The 17,619-nt window shown below is 52.8% G+C and overlaps 1 protein-coding gene across 2 annotated transcripts; it reads right to left on the bottom strand.

Moving 5' to 3' along the window:
• Window positions 1–49: 49 nt before the first annotated feature.
• Window positions 50–10,382, bottom strand: LOC142928930 (intestinal mucin-like protein). 2 transcript variants are annotated; one of them, XM_076069513.1, is made up of 13 exons: window positions 9,415–10,382; window positions 9,044–9,218; window positions 6,803–7,044; window positions 5,190–5,376; window positions 4,822–5,017; window positions 4,010–4,185; window positions 3,431–3,497; window positions 2,751–2,866; window positions 2,522–2,553; window positions 2,226–2,348; window positions 1,683–1,719; window positions 1,350–1,473; window positions 50–1,047 (listed from the first exon to the last, which is right to left on the bottom strand). In XM_076069513.1, the coding sequence occupies exons 1-13, from the start codon at window positions 9,883–9,885 to the stop codon at window positions 813–815; spliced, it is 2,181 nt and encodes a 726-aa protein (XP_075925628.1). In that variant the 5' UTR covers window positions 9,886–10,382; the 3' UTR covers window positions 50–812. The 2 variants fall into 2 exon arrangements, with proteins under 2 accessions (XP_075925628.1, XP_075925629.1); XM_076069514.1 differs by lacking the exons at window positions 9,044–9,218; window positions 9,415–10,382 and adding an exon at window positions 8,003–8,425.
• Between the last annotated feature and the right edge of the window lie 7,237 nt (window positions 10,383–17,619).

Genomic DNA, 17,619 nt, shown 5'->3' with positions numbered 1-17,619 from the left:
CCCATTCATCCCCCTCTAAATGGCACACAATAACAGCCAGACAACAATGTCATATGCAATACAAATTTTATTAAAACTTAAAGAATCCTGCTTTGACATGATGTACAATGACCCGAGAAGTGCTATTTGAATCCGAAATCTTCCTAGGTGCATGTTGGAGGTGCGAATGGTAAACACGGAGCACGCGAAGTCATCATATATGAAGTGACGTGACTTGGGGTTCCTGAAATCACAAGCAACAGCAGGGACATAATCCATGCAAAGTAGCAGTATCAACAACTTGAACCTATGCTGTCATCTCACACTCGGCACAATCGCTCACGAGCGACACAGCCGCCCAGCCACTACATCTCAATTGAATCAACACCTCAAATGTCACACGAAGAGTTCTCATTTTCATGTTTCCAAAGTTTAAAAAATGTTTAACTTTTTTCCCACGTCTCCAATGAGAAGAGGTGCCACGTGATGAAGGCACGGCCTCGGTGCCCTTCCAATGCTCTGTGATGTTTGCTTTGCGCCGAGGCCTTGCGGCCGGACTCGTCGCCTTGCAGGGTGCACGGCCTGCCCTGGTGTCGTCACAGCAGCCCGCCGCTTTCCCAGGGAGGGGAAGGCAAACAAAGAGACGGAGCCAGAGAAATTTGATTGACTGTGGCAGTTTTGCACACGAAGTGGCTCGACGTGAAGGCAGTGCAACTGGCAACGCTGTACAAGGACACACGCACAAAACCATTCGTAACACCCGCCGCACTTTACACACATACGCGCACGTGCGCGTGCTTCCCAGCCGTCGTCGTTTGTTGTCGTAGGGAGCGCTAGCGACGTCCGCGGTCCCTGGCGGGCGAGTGGCGGGCGCTGCGGCCGTGCGTCGCCAGCGCGGCCATGCTTGCCGCGGGCGTGCAGGCGCTGGGCTCGCAGTGGCACTCGAGGGCACGGTGGTAGTCGTACTCCTTGAAGCCGTCGGCGCAGCGAAGGGGCACCGCTTGCTTCTCGAAGTGAATCTCACGGCAGCACGAGCAGTTGTGGCTGGAGATGCCCTCGGACGTGTACCTGCGTGCGTGCACGCGCGTGGTGGTACAAATTAGCGAGTCTTGAGCCTGGCCCGATGGAGACTGCCGGTGTCCAATCAGGCTTTGAGGCCGAGCGGAAAGGCGATCTGCTCTTGGCATGAATGGACACTGCTGGGAAGGGCTCGCTATCTAACAATTCCGTTATTCAAGTTGGGGAAGGGTAGCAGTAGATGGGGAAAGTTATTGAATTATTCCAGTGAGAGGCAGGTACAGCCATACCCAGGGTGCTGTTGTGTTGGCCAGTAAGAGGCAGGAAAGGGAGCGTGGAGAGCAGGCCCTTACCAGCTGAACGATGGACACAATCCTTCGCAGTGCGTCACGTTCACCGGGTAGATTGACTGGCACCCATCCACCATCAAGGTCTGCTCTTCGGAAAACATCTTGCATGGTTTCTGGAATGGTTTACCTGTGTGGGTGATGTGTGGAACCCACGAACACAGAGAATTTCAGACACGGTAGTAGACACGCGGCTGGCGGTGCTTTGGGAAGTGCAGCCACAGCTCACGGGTGCTTTGAGTTTTATGGGTGAATGTTCGTTCGTGTGTAAAGTGTCCTCGGTGTGCTCTGCGAGCATGTGGGCTACAGAGCCGGCGCGTGCGAATGCCCAAAACTCACATTGTTTGCAGCAATCGTCCACCACCACGGTGCCATTCTGTTTGGGGCAGAACAAAGAGAAACCATGAAACGCTCGCCTTCTCAAGCGGGAGTTGGCAGTGCTCGGCGCTGGTGTCCAGACCAGTGGCGTATCGTGGTTGGCACGGGGCCCTGGCACAAGGGATGAAATGGGGCCTTCCCCTCCAATTTCTCTCACCCCTCTTCGTTGCCCAGTGCCTGGGCCCCTCTGGGCCGTGGGGCCCAGTGTAATCACACCGCCTGCACATGACTCGGTAGCTACGCCACTGGCCAGGAAAGAGAATTAAGCACGGGGGGTTACTGAAGCGAGATGTCGGTGTGCATGCATTACCGCGGCGGTTGCCAACCTGTGGTCCACAAGGCGATAGGAAGTGGCCCACAGAGCCGTCACAGTTTTTCACAGCACACTGTAGGTCTTATTACACATTCGTCTGCGGGTGCGGTTAGTCACCCCTGCGTGAGCGCGTGTGTGCGCGTGTTCGGCAGTCTGCGTGCGTCAACGCATTTGAGCGGGTGCACACTTACGTTCAGCACACAGTCTTCCTGACTGAATTCTGGACACGACACCTTGGTCACCACCAGCAGGGCATCCCCATTGAACTCCTCACAGCTGTACGACGTGCAGTTATCTTTCCAAGACGTGCCCGTCTGGAGCAGAGGCATTGCACGAGAGCGCTCATTAGTCCGTGGGCCAGAGCACATGTCGGTACCACCTAAGGTAGCAATACTTTAGTAGTGCTGTGTATTTATACAGCCAAGGTGACTGAGAATTGTTATCATCATGTATGTCGGTGCGTTGAGGAGCCCTCATCAAGTCTCACCGGAATCAACGTGCCGTTCCAGGTCTTGCAGACTGCATAGCACAAGGACGAACGCCAAGCAACAGAAACACACAAAGTTGACATGGGACAAAGGTGGCGCACACAATACAGAACAGAGCTGCAATACCGCGCAGAGACGCGGGGTGCCACTTTCCCACAGATCAAACCCAGAGGTGTTTCTTGATCAGTAGCACGGCGCAGCACGGCGCGTGTCGTTGTGCTCACGTACACAGGCAGTCCTTGACGCACTTGATAGTGACGGGGCTCTGCTGATGGGTGCCCTGGGGGCAGTAGCAGCCCTCAGCGCCATGGGGAGTGAGGTATGGCGCCACAAGTTTGGCGACACTGCGGAAACGTAAACACGGGAGTTACAAATAGCATTGGCTACAATGTGTCGTGCAATGATAGGTCCAGATATCTTCCACAGACGGAAGTGGAAGGAGAGACAGGGAGGAGGTAGGCCTGGGAGGTCGATCCCATAGCAACGTGGGAGTCGTGGCCGCATGAATACAAAAATGCAAGTTCTGTATGTGCAGCTCTCGCCCGTCACACAACAACCGCTGCCGTGAAGCCATTTCTTCACCGGCCCCGTGACTCAGCGGCAGAGTGAGCGGTTCACAATCGGAAGGTCAACAGTTCACATCACAGTTGGGGGTTGACCTGGCCCATCATTCGTCTGGGGTCGATAAAATAGCACCACTTTGTGGGAAGTCAACATCGGTTACGGTATGTTTAGACTCGTCCCCACCATACGAATGCAGAATTTCCACCACTGGCTCTGCAGGGCTGTAAACAAAAGAGGAGCACCGATGCCTCGATGCTCACTCGAGCAGCAGGAAGTCACTCGGACCTTTCTGAAGGAGTGATCGAGCAGCTGGGCATGCGTGAGTCTGCCCGCGAGTTGCTCACCTGGATGGGAAGCAGTAGGTTTGGTTACTGCACGCGTGGTACTCGAGCGGAGGCTCGCACGTGTAATCTGTACACATGGAGACACACGCACGTCACCATCATCAACCTGTACATCAATCGGAACCTCTCATTTTAGATATAAATTATGGCCATTTGGCCAATTTGCACGACCTTCCTTTTCTCTCAGTAGCAGCATAAAATTTTTTTGCTGCTGGTTTAATTTAATCTGATATTTTGCAGATACACAGGACACCCAGAGAAAGACATACACGTATATATTAATGTACACAGATAGATATTCAAACATATACTGCCCACGTGGATACAGATAGACGTGTACACCTCTGAACTCACAATCACACATACATAAACACACTCACGGGCGCACACAGGACAACGACCAATATCCACTTAGAGGTGCCCGTGACATTGCCATCACGCTTGCGCCAGCTCATTCGCACCAATGTTGGTCGTGAGCGGGAATGGAACTCGGATCACCAGGTTTGTAACGCAGCGTGCTAACCACTACGCTACTGCTCCTCGCTGGTGCAGCAGGTGTGTCGATCGGCCAGGACTCACTGCACAGGCCGTTGGTGAGAGGGCGCCAGTCGACGCAGACGCCGTGCTGGGCGCACAGCTCGGCGTAGAACGCCACGGAGCTGCAGGCCATGGAGCCGGACGAGTGGCAGGCGTCGTAGTTGCACGCGTACAGGAACGGGTCCACGTTCACCAGTGGCCAGCATTCCTTAAACTCCCTGCGCGGTAGCAGCAGCAGCAACGTGAGCCTCGTTGTAATGAAGGTGTGCGTGCATGTGCTCTCCCCATGACCAGTTCATCCAATATGGGCTGCCTTTATCACCCAAGTGCCGATGTTTTACACACCGCACCAGGTGCTCATTTCAGGGAGAGTCGGTTCAGATATTCGCCACTGATGTTCGTTAAGAAGCATAAACTATCACGCAAACTCCGGTCATCCTCGCAGTAGCTTTTGGCGAACTAGCTATCGAACAAAGACGGTGTTCATCACTTCATCGCGCGCTTTCTGAAGTGCTTCTGTGGCCATCTGGAATGCTCTTCCTTCCGATATGAGGAATCAACTGGAGCTATGCACTTTTAAATCTAGATTGAAAACTTATTTAGTTAGAACTGCTTTTTGTGTTAAGTTTGTTGTCCTTCGTCTGCACCTCCAATTAGCACGGTTGGCTACTTATGGTACGAAAGAAGTTCAAAATACATACATATCTGTGGCCAGGAATCAAATTCAGGCCACCGGGTTTGCAGTGCGCACAAACACGAGTGTGTGCGCGATGTCCGTAATCACTGCAGCGTGCATGCACGTAGACGTGCATGCACGTGCACGTGAGTGCGTGCGGATCAAGTCTCGGACGTACGGGTTTAGGAGGAGGTCGCAGGGGCGGCCCGGGGGTGGGCAGGATGGGCCCGGAGTTGGAGTCGGTCCCTGAACGTGCGGGTGGCACGGCGTGGAGTTGGTGACCCAGTCCCAGCCGCTGTCCACACAGCGGTCGGGCGCCAGCACGGTGCCGTTACGCAGCACGCAGTCGTCAGTGCCGTCACCGTCGCACGTGCCTGGGAGCGGGGGGTAGAGGTAGGGGGGGGGGGGCGGACAAGCGGGGGGAGGCACGAACGCCGTCAACTCCGCCGCACGCACAACAGAAGCCATCGCGAGTGCCAACGCTGTGGCCGCTCGTTCCTCTCGGAAGGGGGCGGCGAGTGGAAGCTGCACGCGGAGGCCGCTCACCGCACTGGCCCTGCGTGTTGTTGTAGAAGAACTCGTGCTGCAAGTGGATGGAGAAGCGGTCTCCGCTGAACTCCACGTGCGCCCCGATCTCAGGCACTGCGATCTGCATGTAGATGGTATTTTTGTGCCGCACGTCCACCCCCTGCTCCGAGTGAGGCAGCTCCACCATCACATCGTTCACCAGAACCTGCGCCAGAGAGAGAGTCGATGGCGCATGCATTATTGGACTGACAAGAGAGAAAGTTTCTATTTTGCTTAGAAGAAGAAGAAGAAGCAGACGAAGAAGAAGAAGAACTGCAATCGTAGAAAGGCTCTGGCTGTGCTCTAGAATGACTTGCAGGATTTCAGGTGGCGGTTCAGTAGATCAGGTAAAACTTCGTGGACGGATCGACTGGGATGTGGCTGTGGGATGTTTGATAACATAGATGGCCAGGGTGAAGGAGTTTACTTGAGTTCTATTATTATTATTGCTGTGACGCTTGTAGAGCAAAAACACTCCATCGTAGTCTGCCACAGGGATCGGGATTAGCACCGTCCCTGTTTAACCGGGACATTAGCGCTAGGCCTCCAACAACCTTTTAGCTATGGGAGGAAACCAGAGAACCCAGAGGAAGCCCATGCAGAGCAGCGAGCAAACGTACAAACGCCACACAGAAAGGCGATCGAGTCAGGAATCGAACCCAGGTACTTCTTAATCTGGGGTACGAGTTTCACCGCTGCACCGCCACCCTGCCGCACAAGTGTGCTGCTAACAATCCCCACGACGGTGTTCCAGTTGAAGTTGTTGTCCAGATGTTTGGCATGGCAACTCTGAGCCCACACACGAGAAGAGCGCTCTGCTGCAGAGTACACCGTGGGTTTACTCTCCAACACAAAACCGGTGTGCTGTACTAGTGTAGTGACGTCAATGGAGCCACTATGGCGTTTAGCACCGGAGTGGGCATGCCGTGGAAGCGGGTCCTAGGGGGCATAGTTCTGGCGACGGTCAGAGGGAGGGCAAGTGAGGACGTGACAGTCTGGGTGAACCCGAGTGGGCACGTGATCAGAACAGGTTAGCGGGAGGGTTCAAGGGGTGGCTTGAGGTACACGTGATGTCCGGTAGAGAACCTTCTTTTGAGATCCAGAAGGGGGCGTGGCCGTAGGCGGGGCGAGGCCACGCTCGGGAGCATAAAAGGGAAGTCCCGAGAGCACTCGTGGTCTGAATATACCCGCCGTGCTACGCCTCCTCGATCTTCGGTCTTCGCTCGGCATCGTGGGTCAGTCAGAGTGTTACTGACTGACCCGGTTATGTCGTTACCCCGTTAGGGTCTAGTTCACTTGTGTACGTTTATGTCGTAGCCCTGTTGGGGCCGTGTAATCAACGTGTTGCCTCCAAGTTCAGGTGTGTGCCTCCGTGAAGGACACTACACGAGTAACGAATTGGCACATTCTGTTTACGTGGCAAACCTTACTAATTGGCTCTGTCGAGTTGTGGCGGGTTTAACGACGCATTAATATTTATGCTATCTAACCCAAGAAACCTGTATTATAGATCATGCATCCATACTTGCGCCATTCGCAGCTCTGTCTGTGTGTGCATGAGATGCGTGTGCGTGCGTGCGTGCGCCACGTACCACTTTTATGGATCTGTTGGCATCGTCGGGCGCCGTGACGTTGACGGTCACGCTCTTGTAGCGCACGATGATGGCGCGCGTGCACGTCACGGCGTCGTTGCAGTCGTAGTTGGTGAGGTGCACGGAGAAGTCGTGCCGCCTGAACTTCTCCTCCACCAGGACGTACGTGCAGTTGCCCATGAAGCTGTAGAAGACCTCGTCGAAGGTCATGAGGTGGGGGTCACCCATGCCGCTGCAGTCACCTGCAGAAGTCACGTTTCCTATAATTGCTCAAGAGTCCACCTCCGTGTTATGCAACCACCCACCCGCACCTACCCACCCGAATTCGCCCATCCTCACCCTTCGAGAAAAAAGCAACGTGTGAAAACAAACAGCTCCCCCGCGTAAGCACTCGCTCCCAGTCCCCAACACCAATGGTTGATATTCACCACAAGGTGGCATCGATATCACCACCATAGTCCTTGTGCCACGCCAGGTCGAATTTCAGGCCATATCAAGTGGCAATGGCTCACTGGCATAAGGTTGTAGGATATACGCAGGTTTGGTGTTCAATGCCCTGCCCGACTGGCAGGAGCAGCACTCTCCCTAACCGCGGTGCCAGCTTTAGCTGCTCTGCACTCAGTTGTTGCATCTTTCCTCTGCTTTCTGCTATTGCTGAAGGGCAGCTGCTGGCAGCTGTTCAGTTAAGAATTACATTTCATGAGCCTTTCCCCAGAGGATGATTTTAACACCACTGATACTAGTCATCGGCATGTCTATTCAGCTCCAGGTCCTTCTATACCACATCCACCCCATTTCTTCTCTAGCTCACTGCTGCTTGGGCATGTGGGTTCTGTGGCCAAGCCAATGTGTCCTCGCTTGCTGTAGGAGCTCACGGATGGGCCTCTGTGAGCTCCTCACACAATCAAACAAGGAGAAACCCAGGATGGATTGTAGGCAGGCCAGACTTAATGTTTAGAAACTGGATGGCATCGCCAACACTGCACCACAGCTGCGTTCGTGATGTTTTTTTGACCTGAATGACTTGAAATCAGACTCATGATTTATCCCAGGATGCCATTAGGAAAAGACCATGTTTCACGTAGTTTTTTAATGGTTATTTTCCTCTCTTGGTGTAATAAAAGTTTACTTGCAGTACACTGACGACCGGCACAGTCCAATGAGAGACAGGAAGAGGAACACGTGGATTAGAGGACACACCGCAGGTTAAAGACACGACGATGCCTGTGAAGAAATGTGGAGCTCGAGCAAGACACGGCACGAGAAGAGATAATGGCCGCTGGGCGAGACGAACTATGCAGTGACAGCCAAAGGAGAGAACGCGCCCAACGGGACGGAGACGGAGCGATTCAATCGGCTCAGATGCACGTGCTGAGTGGAGTGTTGCATCTCAAGACTGTGCAATACGGTGTAGACTCCGGGAGGCCTTCATCCAGCTGTGGATTGATTATCGCTGATGATGATTACTACACACTGTCACATGGTACAATTAACTCCGAAGGGAAAATACAATGGAGAGGGTGTGGTCCACCTGTAAAGGGAGTCATTGTAAATGATAAAAGCGTGCAGCAAACAAGGTGTCAATCACAATTGAGTTCCCAGCCCAGCTTCCTATAAATGAGGACCCCACCCCCACACATTAGAGAAGGTGAATGAAGGAACACCCCAGCCCCAAAGTATCTCTGCGCTCGAGCGCTAGCCAGCAGTGAACAGGAGCGGCCCAAGGACAAATGGCCGCGTTTCAGGCTTGGGGATCAGGGACGGGCGAAGGAACGTCAGCAGGAGAGGAGCACAAGGAGTGACGCCAGCCGATGGTGGGCAGGAGCCAACAGGCGATAGCTCACTCCCTCTCTGCTCTGGCTTCAAGCGGGGTGTTGCGAATGTAGCCCCAAGCAGGCGGTAGACGCCGTCTAAGGCAAAAAGTTACTTAAGGGTGCGAGTGTTCGGGAACACGTCGGCTTCGGTGTGTCGGCAGATTGTGAGTGCTGCACCGTGTTAGTCCAGAGATGCGCTACGACGTAAACTGTCAGGGTGCCTTGTCTAAAAATTCAAGACAGACCCACTCTATTGAATCGCCTCGGGTGAATAGTCTCAAATGCTGTCGCTAGCCAGTGCCCAACTGCACCGACAAAGGTGAGCCTGTGAAAACAGGCAAGAGGCAAAGTGCCACCCCCACCCCCAGAGTTACCATCTGGCACCGTGAAGAAGGGGTTCGAGTCACGCAGCAGATCGCACACTTACAGTCGCACACGGTGTGATGGCAGCATCCGTCGTGAGTGGAGACGTTGCGAGGCTGCTTGTTGTTGGGGCACGTGGCGGGGCCCGTGTTGGGCGGGCACACCACGGGGTACATGTAGACGGTGTTGTAGGCCACGCACACCTTCACCACGCAGCCCTCCGTCCACGTCTCGTTGTCCTGGGGAGGAGCGGTCACGGTGCGTGCGTTAGAAGCCGGCGTCGCAGGCGGCGCGGCGGGGCACCGAGCACCGGGTTGGGTGTTCAACCCACGGCCACACAGGCCACGAGCGCACGGGTGCGCAGCTACATTCTGACGATATGTTAATACGGAATGCAGCGAGTTGAATAAGAACTGGGAATGCCACGCGGCTTACCTTCCTCGGAGGGACCAGGTCAGGGCAGCCGATCCGGTGGGTTGTCGTTGGGATCATGGTGGTGGTGGGGATGAATGTGGGGCCGCTGGTGGTGGTCGTGGGGTTGGTTGTTGATCCGCTGGTGGTGGTCATGGGGTTGGTTGTTGATCCGCTGGTGTTGGTCGTGGGGTTGGTTGTTGATCCGCTGGTGGTCGTGGGGTTGGTTGTTGATCCGCTGGTGGTGGTCGTGGGGTTGGTTGTTGATCCGCTGGTGGTGGTCGTTGATCCGCTGGTGCTGGTCGTGGGGTTGGTTGTTGATGTTTCACTGATGGTGATGGGGCTGGTTGTTGATGGTTCACTGATGGTAATGGGCGTGGTGGGGGGGAGGATGGTGGTCGTGGTGGTGCACGGCACAAAGAGGTTCTGCACGGTGCAGTTGGGCAAGCAGATGGCGATGAAGCACATGTTGCCGTCCATGGTGCCGTTGTACATGACCTCACCTGCATTGCGCAGTAAAGACAAAGATCACCCGTATATCCTTGACAGACTGTTGGGGCAAGTGCTGTTAGCGAGCACCTATTGAGGCCGGAATGTTACACAAATGGGTGGGTTGCCAGCACCACGCCCGACCGCCATTGTCTCCCCAGTGGCGATGTTTACACCGCACCAGGTACTCATTTGAGGCCGAGTCGACCTAGGGGGAGGCCCAGGACCGGTTCAGATAACCGTCACTGGTGTTGGGCGTGATCGGGAATCGAACTCGGGTCGCCAGGTTCGTAGCGCAGCGCGCACCGCGTAGCTAGCCGCTACGCTACCGCGCGCTAGCCGCTACGCTACCGCGGTGCCGTTGTACATGACCTCACCTGCATCGCGCAGCCCACACGCAGCACACACACACACGCAGCACGCACACACACGCAGCACGCACCCATACACACAGAACGCACCCAGCACACACCCATACACACAGCAACAACAACAACCGCCATTCGCCACTAAGTGGCGGTGACGTCAGCACGACGCTTGTGCCAGGCTATATGCACCCTGAGGCCACGTGAAGTGTCGAACGCCCGCTGGCAGGAGGTCACGGGGCAGACCCAGGTGCCACGGGTCGACTGACTGAGATGACTGGCTGATGCACCACCTGTGCCCCCTACTGTGGCAACCTGCTGTGCTTTAGCCACCCGGCGCTCCGCTCGTTGTTGTGAGCGTCGCTCCTCCGCCCTCCGTTGTTGTTGGAGGACGACTTCCTCCAACTGCCCAGTAGCGTCCTTCACGAGCCTCCTCCACAGAGGCCGATCTTGACACCGCTGGTACCAGTCATCGGCAAGTCCACTCAGCTCCACGTCCTCCTGTACCACATCACTCCATCTCTTCTATAGCCCGTGCCGCGCCCGCTTACCCCCCTCAATCCGGCCGAACAAAAGCTGTTTCGGCATGCGGTGGCTGGGCATGTGGGCTACATGACCCAGCCATCGCAGCCTTCCCCGCCGGAGGAGCTCACCGATGGGACCTTGCCCAGATCTTTCAAGGATTTGTGAGCTCCTCACACAATCCAGTCTGGTTAAACCCAGGATGGATCGTAGGCAGGCCAGCATAAATGTTTCTAACCGGCGAAGATGTTCCATTAGGGGGGTCCACGTTTCGCAAGCGTAGAGAAGGGAGGGAATGACCGTGGCCGAGAAGACCTGAAGCTTAGTGCGGAGCGACAGACCAGGTAGCTTCCACACAGCGTTACGCAACCGATGAAAAGATATTGCCGCTCGACTGATTCGGAGTGAGACCTCTGCTGTTAAACTGGAGCCAGTCATAAGCACACTGCCCTGGGTATGGGAAACTCTCCACTCTCTCCACAACTGCCCCATCACCGATTGGGAGTTGTGGGGGTGGAGTGTCCGATGGTACAAAATACCCAGGCAGGTGCTTAGTTTTGGTGGGGCTGATGGTAAGGCCCCACCTCTTAGTGGCACGCTCCAGTTTCAGCAGGAGCGTCTCCAACTCCTCCTCTGAATGAGCAGCTATTACCAAATCATCAGCATACATAACGTGGTTGAGCAATAGGGAGCCATCCCTTGACCGCACCCGGGCATCGATCAGCCTCTCATTATATCTGTACAATATGGAGATTCCCCCGGTACAGCTATTGAAGGCTTCACGAACTACGTGGTCAAAATAGATGTTAAATAATGTGGGAGCCAGAGGACATCCCTGTCGCACCCCAAGGTGTACAGGGAATGGCTCTGACTCCCGGCCACGTAGTTTTACCCGGGCCCGCTCACCATCATGAAGGTCCTTAATGATCGTGAGCAGAGGGTCAGGTACTCCAAAAGCACGAAGAACAACCCAGAGCCCAGGCCTACTGATGGTATCATAGGCCTTGACCAGGTCAATAAAGCAGAGATGTAGGTCTTGTTGGAATTCCCTACGCCTCTGCTGTAGCAGAGGGACAGAAAATATGGCATCTGTGCAGGACCGCCCTTTCCTGAAACCGCATTGGGGCTCCGCAAGCCTCTTCTCAGCGTGCCTGGCAAGGCGATGTTGAATAATCCTTGCCAGGACCTTTCCCGGCATACTGAGGAGTGAGATGCCCCTGTAGTTGTTACAGTCTGTGCGGTCCCCCTTCTTAAAAACGGGGACCACCAGGGCATCCTTCCAATCCTGCGGAACCCGTCCAGTGGTCCAGACTGTTGTTATGATGTCATATAGGGCAGTCTGTGCACAAACGCCACCCTCCCTCAGCATTTCGCTTGGGAGATCATCTCTGCCCGCTGCCTTTCCTGGTCTCAGACTCCGGATCGCCTTCAGTACTTCCTCAACAGATGGCACCTCGGCCAGCCACTCACAGGGGGTGACTTCTTCCAATATTTGAGGCACCGCAGCCTCAGCAGGGTCATCCTCACTTTGTGCCACGATGTTTTCCTGGCTGAGGGATTTTCCCTCCCCCAGGACCTCACAGATATGCTCAGCAAATCTGCAAAACTGTTCCTGGGGGTCGGAGATTGGGTCACCGTTTTTTCCCCTAATGATGGTAATAGGTGTGGTGCTGCAGATAACTTTTTTGATGGAGTTAAATAGAGATTTGTGATCACGGGCCACTGAGGCAGACTCCATCTCCTCAGCAACCCGCGACCACCACCCATCCTTGCAGCGCCTCACGGCTCTCCGAACCTCCGAGCGAAGGCTGCGGTAAGCCTCCTCATTTTCTGAGTTGGGATTCTGTAGCCGATGACAGTGGGCCTGTCGCTTTTTCTCAACCATCCTGAACACCTCCTCTGTCAGCCAGGGTCTCTGGGGAGGTCTGGACCGCCTACCCAAAGCAGCCATTGCAGCTGCATGAGTCACAGTCCTAAACCTCGCCCATTTACCCTCGACATCAAGAGGAGTCGGGGACGATGCCAATCCCAGCCGCAAGCGATGATTAAATTCTCGCTTGCAACTTTCATCAGATAACTGAGACCAGGCCACTTTAGGTTGGAATGGGGTCCTGGGTGTACACCCACCACCGGAGTGGAAGAATGGCAGGCGCATCTTACAGATGACTAGTCGATGGTCAGAGGGCAGATCAGCTCCACGGTAGGTCCTGGTGTCAAGGACATGGGCTCGCATCCGCTGGTCCGTCACTATGTAGTCCAGCAGATGTTCTTGCTTGGACCCGGCATGCATCCATGATGTTGTGTGGATGTGCCGATGCCGGAACAGCGTGTTGGTAATTACAAACCCATGGGCTGTACAAAAATCTAGCAGCCTCCTACCGTTGTTATTGAGCTGATCTGGCCCATGCCCTCCAATCACTCCAGACCAGGTGCCAGTATCATGACCAACTATACACACAGGACGCACCCACACACACGCAGCACGCACCTACACACACGCACCCACACACACGCAGCACGCACCCACACACAGCACGTACCCACACACAGCACGTACCCATACACACAGCACGCACCCATACACAGCACGCACCCATACACACAGCACGCACCCATACACACAGCACGCACCCACACACACACAGCACGCACCCATACACACAGCACGCACCCATACACACAGCACGCAGCACGCACACACACACGCAGCACGCACACACACACAGCACGCACACACACACAGCACGCACACACACACACACGCAGCACGTACCCATACACACAGCACGCACACACACACAGCACGTACCTATACACACAGCACGCACACACACACACAGCACGCACCCACGCGCACACACTGAGCCACTCACACCGCCCCTCATCCACGGGTTTGATGTAACATGGGGGCCTGCACTGCCAGTCACGCACTGCTTATCTGGCGTGACCTTCGCCTGACATCACTCAGCAGTCATCCACCGGAGCCTCACCAGACACCTCATCACTTGCTGGACAGTCACCAGACACACGAATCCACTGAAACTCAGCAGACATCACCCACCAATCACCTGACACTCACCAGCCACATCGTTCACACACACTATTGAGGCCAACTGATGAAACACTCGTAACACCCTCCCACCACAGCACTGCACAAATACACTACACTACGATACTCCCACACCACTGCAGCACACAACTGCATGTACACACTACATCACTATCGTACATGCTACACCACTGCTGTACCGTATACTGCTACACCACTTAACATTATGCCTCTGAACTACCATAAACTACTCCACTCCACCACTCCATTCCCTTAATCAGTGACACGTAATTTCGCCTTGCACATGAGCGCATTCAATAATAGGTGTTCTCACAGGACACATAAGCAGACCTGTGAAATAATTTTGTGAAGTTTTTGAGGAAAATGCTCTAATTCCTTCGTAAATCACTCATTCCGTCCAGCATTTCCCACCAGGTTCCCTGGACATTTCGTAAAGAGTACCAACTCTCCTGTGTCTTTCTGAACAGTTCATGAAGAGTACCAACTCTCCTGTCTTCCTGAACAGTTCATGAAGAGTACCAACTCTCCTGTCCTTCTGAACAGTTCATGAAGAGTACCAACTCGCCTGTCTTCCTGAACAGTTCATGAAGAGTACCAACTCTCCTGTATTTCTGAACAGTTCATGAAGAGTACCAACTCTCCTGTCTTTCTGAACAGTTCATGAAGAGTACCAATTCTCCTGTCTTCCTGAACAGTTCATGAAGAGTACCAACTCTCCTGTCTTCCTGAACAGTTCATGAAGAGTACCAACTCTCCTGTCTTCCTGAACAGTTCATGAAGAGTACCAACTCTCCTGTCTTTCTGAACAGTGCATGAAGAGTACCAACTCTCCTGTCTTCCTGAACAGTTCATGAAGAGTACCAACTCTCCTGTCTTTCTGAACAGTGCATGAAAAGTACCAACTCTCCTGTCTTTCTGAACAGTTCATGAAGAGTACCAACTCTCCTGTCTTTCTGAACAGTTCATGAAGAGTACCAACTCTCCTGTTTTTCTAAACAGTTCATGAAGAGTACCAACTCTCCTGTCCTTCTGAACAGTTCATGAAGAGTACCAACACGCCTGTCTTTTTTAACAGTTCATGAAGAGTACCAACTCTCCTGTCTTTCTGAACAGTTCATGAAGAGTACCAACTCTCCTGTCTTTCTGAACAGTTCATGAAGAGTACCAACTCTCTTGTCTTCCTGAACAGTTCATGAAGAGTACCAACTCTCCTGTCTTCTTGAACAGTTCATGAAGAGTACCAACTCTCCTGTCTTCCTGAACAGTTCATGAAGAGTACCAACTCTCCTGTCTTTCTGAACAGTTCATGAAGAGTACCAACTCTCCTGTTTTTCTAAACAGTTCATGAAGAGTACCAACTCTCCTGTCCTTCTGAACAGTTCATGAAGAGTACCAACACGCCTGTCTTTTTGAACAGTTCATGAAGAGTACCAACTCTCCTGTCTTTCTGAATAGTTCATGAAGAGTACCAACTCGCCTGTCTTTCTGAACAGTTCATGAAGAGTACCAACTCGCCTGTCTTTCTGAACAGTTCATGAAGAGTACCAACTCTCCTGTCTTTCTGAACAGTTCATGAAGAGTATCAACTCTCCTGTCTTTCTGAACAGTTCATGAAGAGTACCAACTCTCCTGTCTTCCTGAACAGTTCATGAAGAGTACCAACTCTCCTGTCTTTCTGAACAGTTCATGAAGAGTACCAACTCTCCTGTCCTTCTGAACAGTTCATGAAGAGTACCAACTCTCCTGTCTTTCTGAATAGTTCATGAAGAGTACCAACTCTCTTGTCTTCCTGAACAGTTCATGAAGAGTACCAACTCTCCTGTCTTTCTGAACAGTTCATGAAGAGTACCAACTCTCCTGTCCTTCTGAACAGTTCATGAAGAGTACCAACACGCCTGTCTTTCTGAACAGTTCATGAAGAGTACCAACTCTCCTGTCTTTCTGAATAGTTCATGAAGAGTACCAACTCTCCTGTCTTTCTGAATAGTTCATGAAGAGTACCAACTCTCCTGTCTTCCTGAATAGTTCATGAAGAGTACCAACTCGCCTGTCTTCCTGAACAGTTCATGAAGAGTACCAACTCTCCTGTCTTTCGGAACAGTTCATGAAGAGTACCAACTCGCCTATCTTTCTGAACAGTTCATGAAGAGTACCAACTCTCCTGTCTTCCTGAACAGATCATGAAAAGTACCAACTCTCCTGTCTTTCTGAACAGTTCATGAAGAGTACCAACTCTCCTGTCCTTCTGAACAGTTCATGAAGAGTACCAACACGCCTGTCTTTCTGAACAGTGCATGAAGAGTACCAACTCTCCTGTCTTTCTGAATAGTTCATGAAGAGTACCAACTCTCCTGTCTTCCTGAACAGTTCATGAAGAGTACCAACTCTCCTGTCCTTCTGAACAGTTCATGAAGAGTACCAACACGCCTGTCTTTCTGAACAATTCATGAAGAGTACCAACTCTCCTGTCTTTCTGAATAGTTCATGAAGAGTACCAACTCGCCTGTCTTCCTGAACAGTTCATGAAGAGTACCAACTCTCCTGTCTTTCTGAACAGTTCATGAAGAGTACCAACTCGCCTGTCTTTCTGAACAGTTCATGAAGAGTACCAACTCTCCTGTCTTCCTGAACAGTTCATGAAGAGTACCAACTCTCCTGTCTTTCTGAACAGTTCATGAAGAGTACCAACTTCCTGGGATGCCTGTTGGTAGGCTGATGGTTCTCACGGCCAGAAGAGAAACATTTGATTGTATAGTACACATAAACATGTTAGTGTTCCAGGGTTTTGAAATGTCGTTCAAATATTCACATTTGTGTTTGTTTTGTACCCATAACAGCAAGGAAAAGTCGCAGAGGAAGACGTGGACTTTCACTGCACATCGACAGAACGGGCTTTCGATCGATACCAGATCTGTACATGTCGCTTGCAATGTGGATTCGTATAAGGTTTGTTCAAAGTGGCACACAGCCAACGGATGAATGATATATACAGATAATTTGCATGAATTGTACAGAATTATGAGCATCATCATTCAATGCGTGTATTCTGATCATGAAATTACACTCTCTAGTGTGCATACCCAGACCTAATATGAAACACATGCTCAATTAACTCACAGGAAACTATATGGGCAAGTTGAGGTTATCAGTGTCCTCGCGGTTGGCACGCTCAGACACAGTAGGGTTGCAGTGTATTCTTTTTCTCAATGCTGTGTTGGGAAATCGATAGGGGAGGCTAAAACGGTATGAATGGCGCAATGAAAAATCGCTCACCTGGAAGAACGGCGTGGCCGTAGGGAGTGGGGCAGACGCACGGCGTGGTGGGTCCAGGGCTCGAGCTCCACGTGGGCGACGCGGTGGTGGGGGGTGAAATTGTTCTTGGTGGCGTTGATGGTGGAGGTGTTGAAGTTGTTGGTGGAGTGGTTAAGATTGTTGTTGGTGGTGGTGTTGATGGTGCAGTGGTTGTTGGTGGAGTGATTGAGGTTGTCGGTGTTGTTGGTGGTGCAGTGGTCGATGGTGGAATGGTTGATGGGGTTTTGCTGGGTGTGGTAGTTGATGTTGTTGATGGTGGAGTGCTTGAAATTGTCGATGGTGTTGATGGAGTGCTTGAGGTTGTTCGTGGAGTGATTGAAGTTGTAGATGGTGTTGATGGTGGGGCAACTGATGGGGTTGTGCTGGGTGTGGTGGCTGAGGGTGTTGGTGGTATTGATGGAGTGCTTGAAGTTGTTGGTGGTGGTGGTGTTGATGGTGGACTGGTTGATGGGGTTGTGCTGGGGGTGGTTG

This window comes from Petromyzon marinus, chromosome 24, assembly GCF_048934315.1.
Source record: "Petromyzon marinus isolate PM22_M1 ecotype Great Lakes invasive population chromosome 24, UKy_Petmar_22M1.pri1.0, whole genome shotgun sequence".
Classification (NCBI taxonomy): domain Eukaryota; kingdom Metazoa; phylum Chordata; class Hyperoartia; order Petromyzontiformes; family Petromyzontidae; genus Petromyzon; species Petromyzon marinus.
The sequence above is the reverse complement of the archived record's forward strand: the minus strand, read 5'-3'. Positions and strand labels throughout refer to the sequence as shown.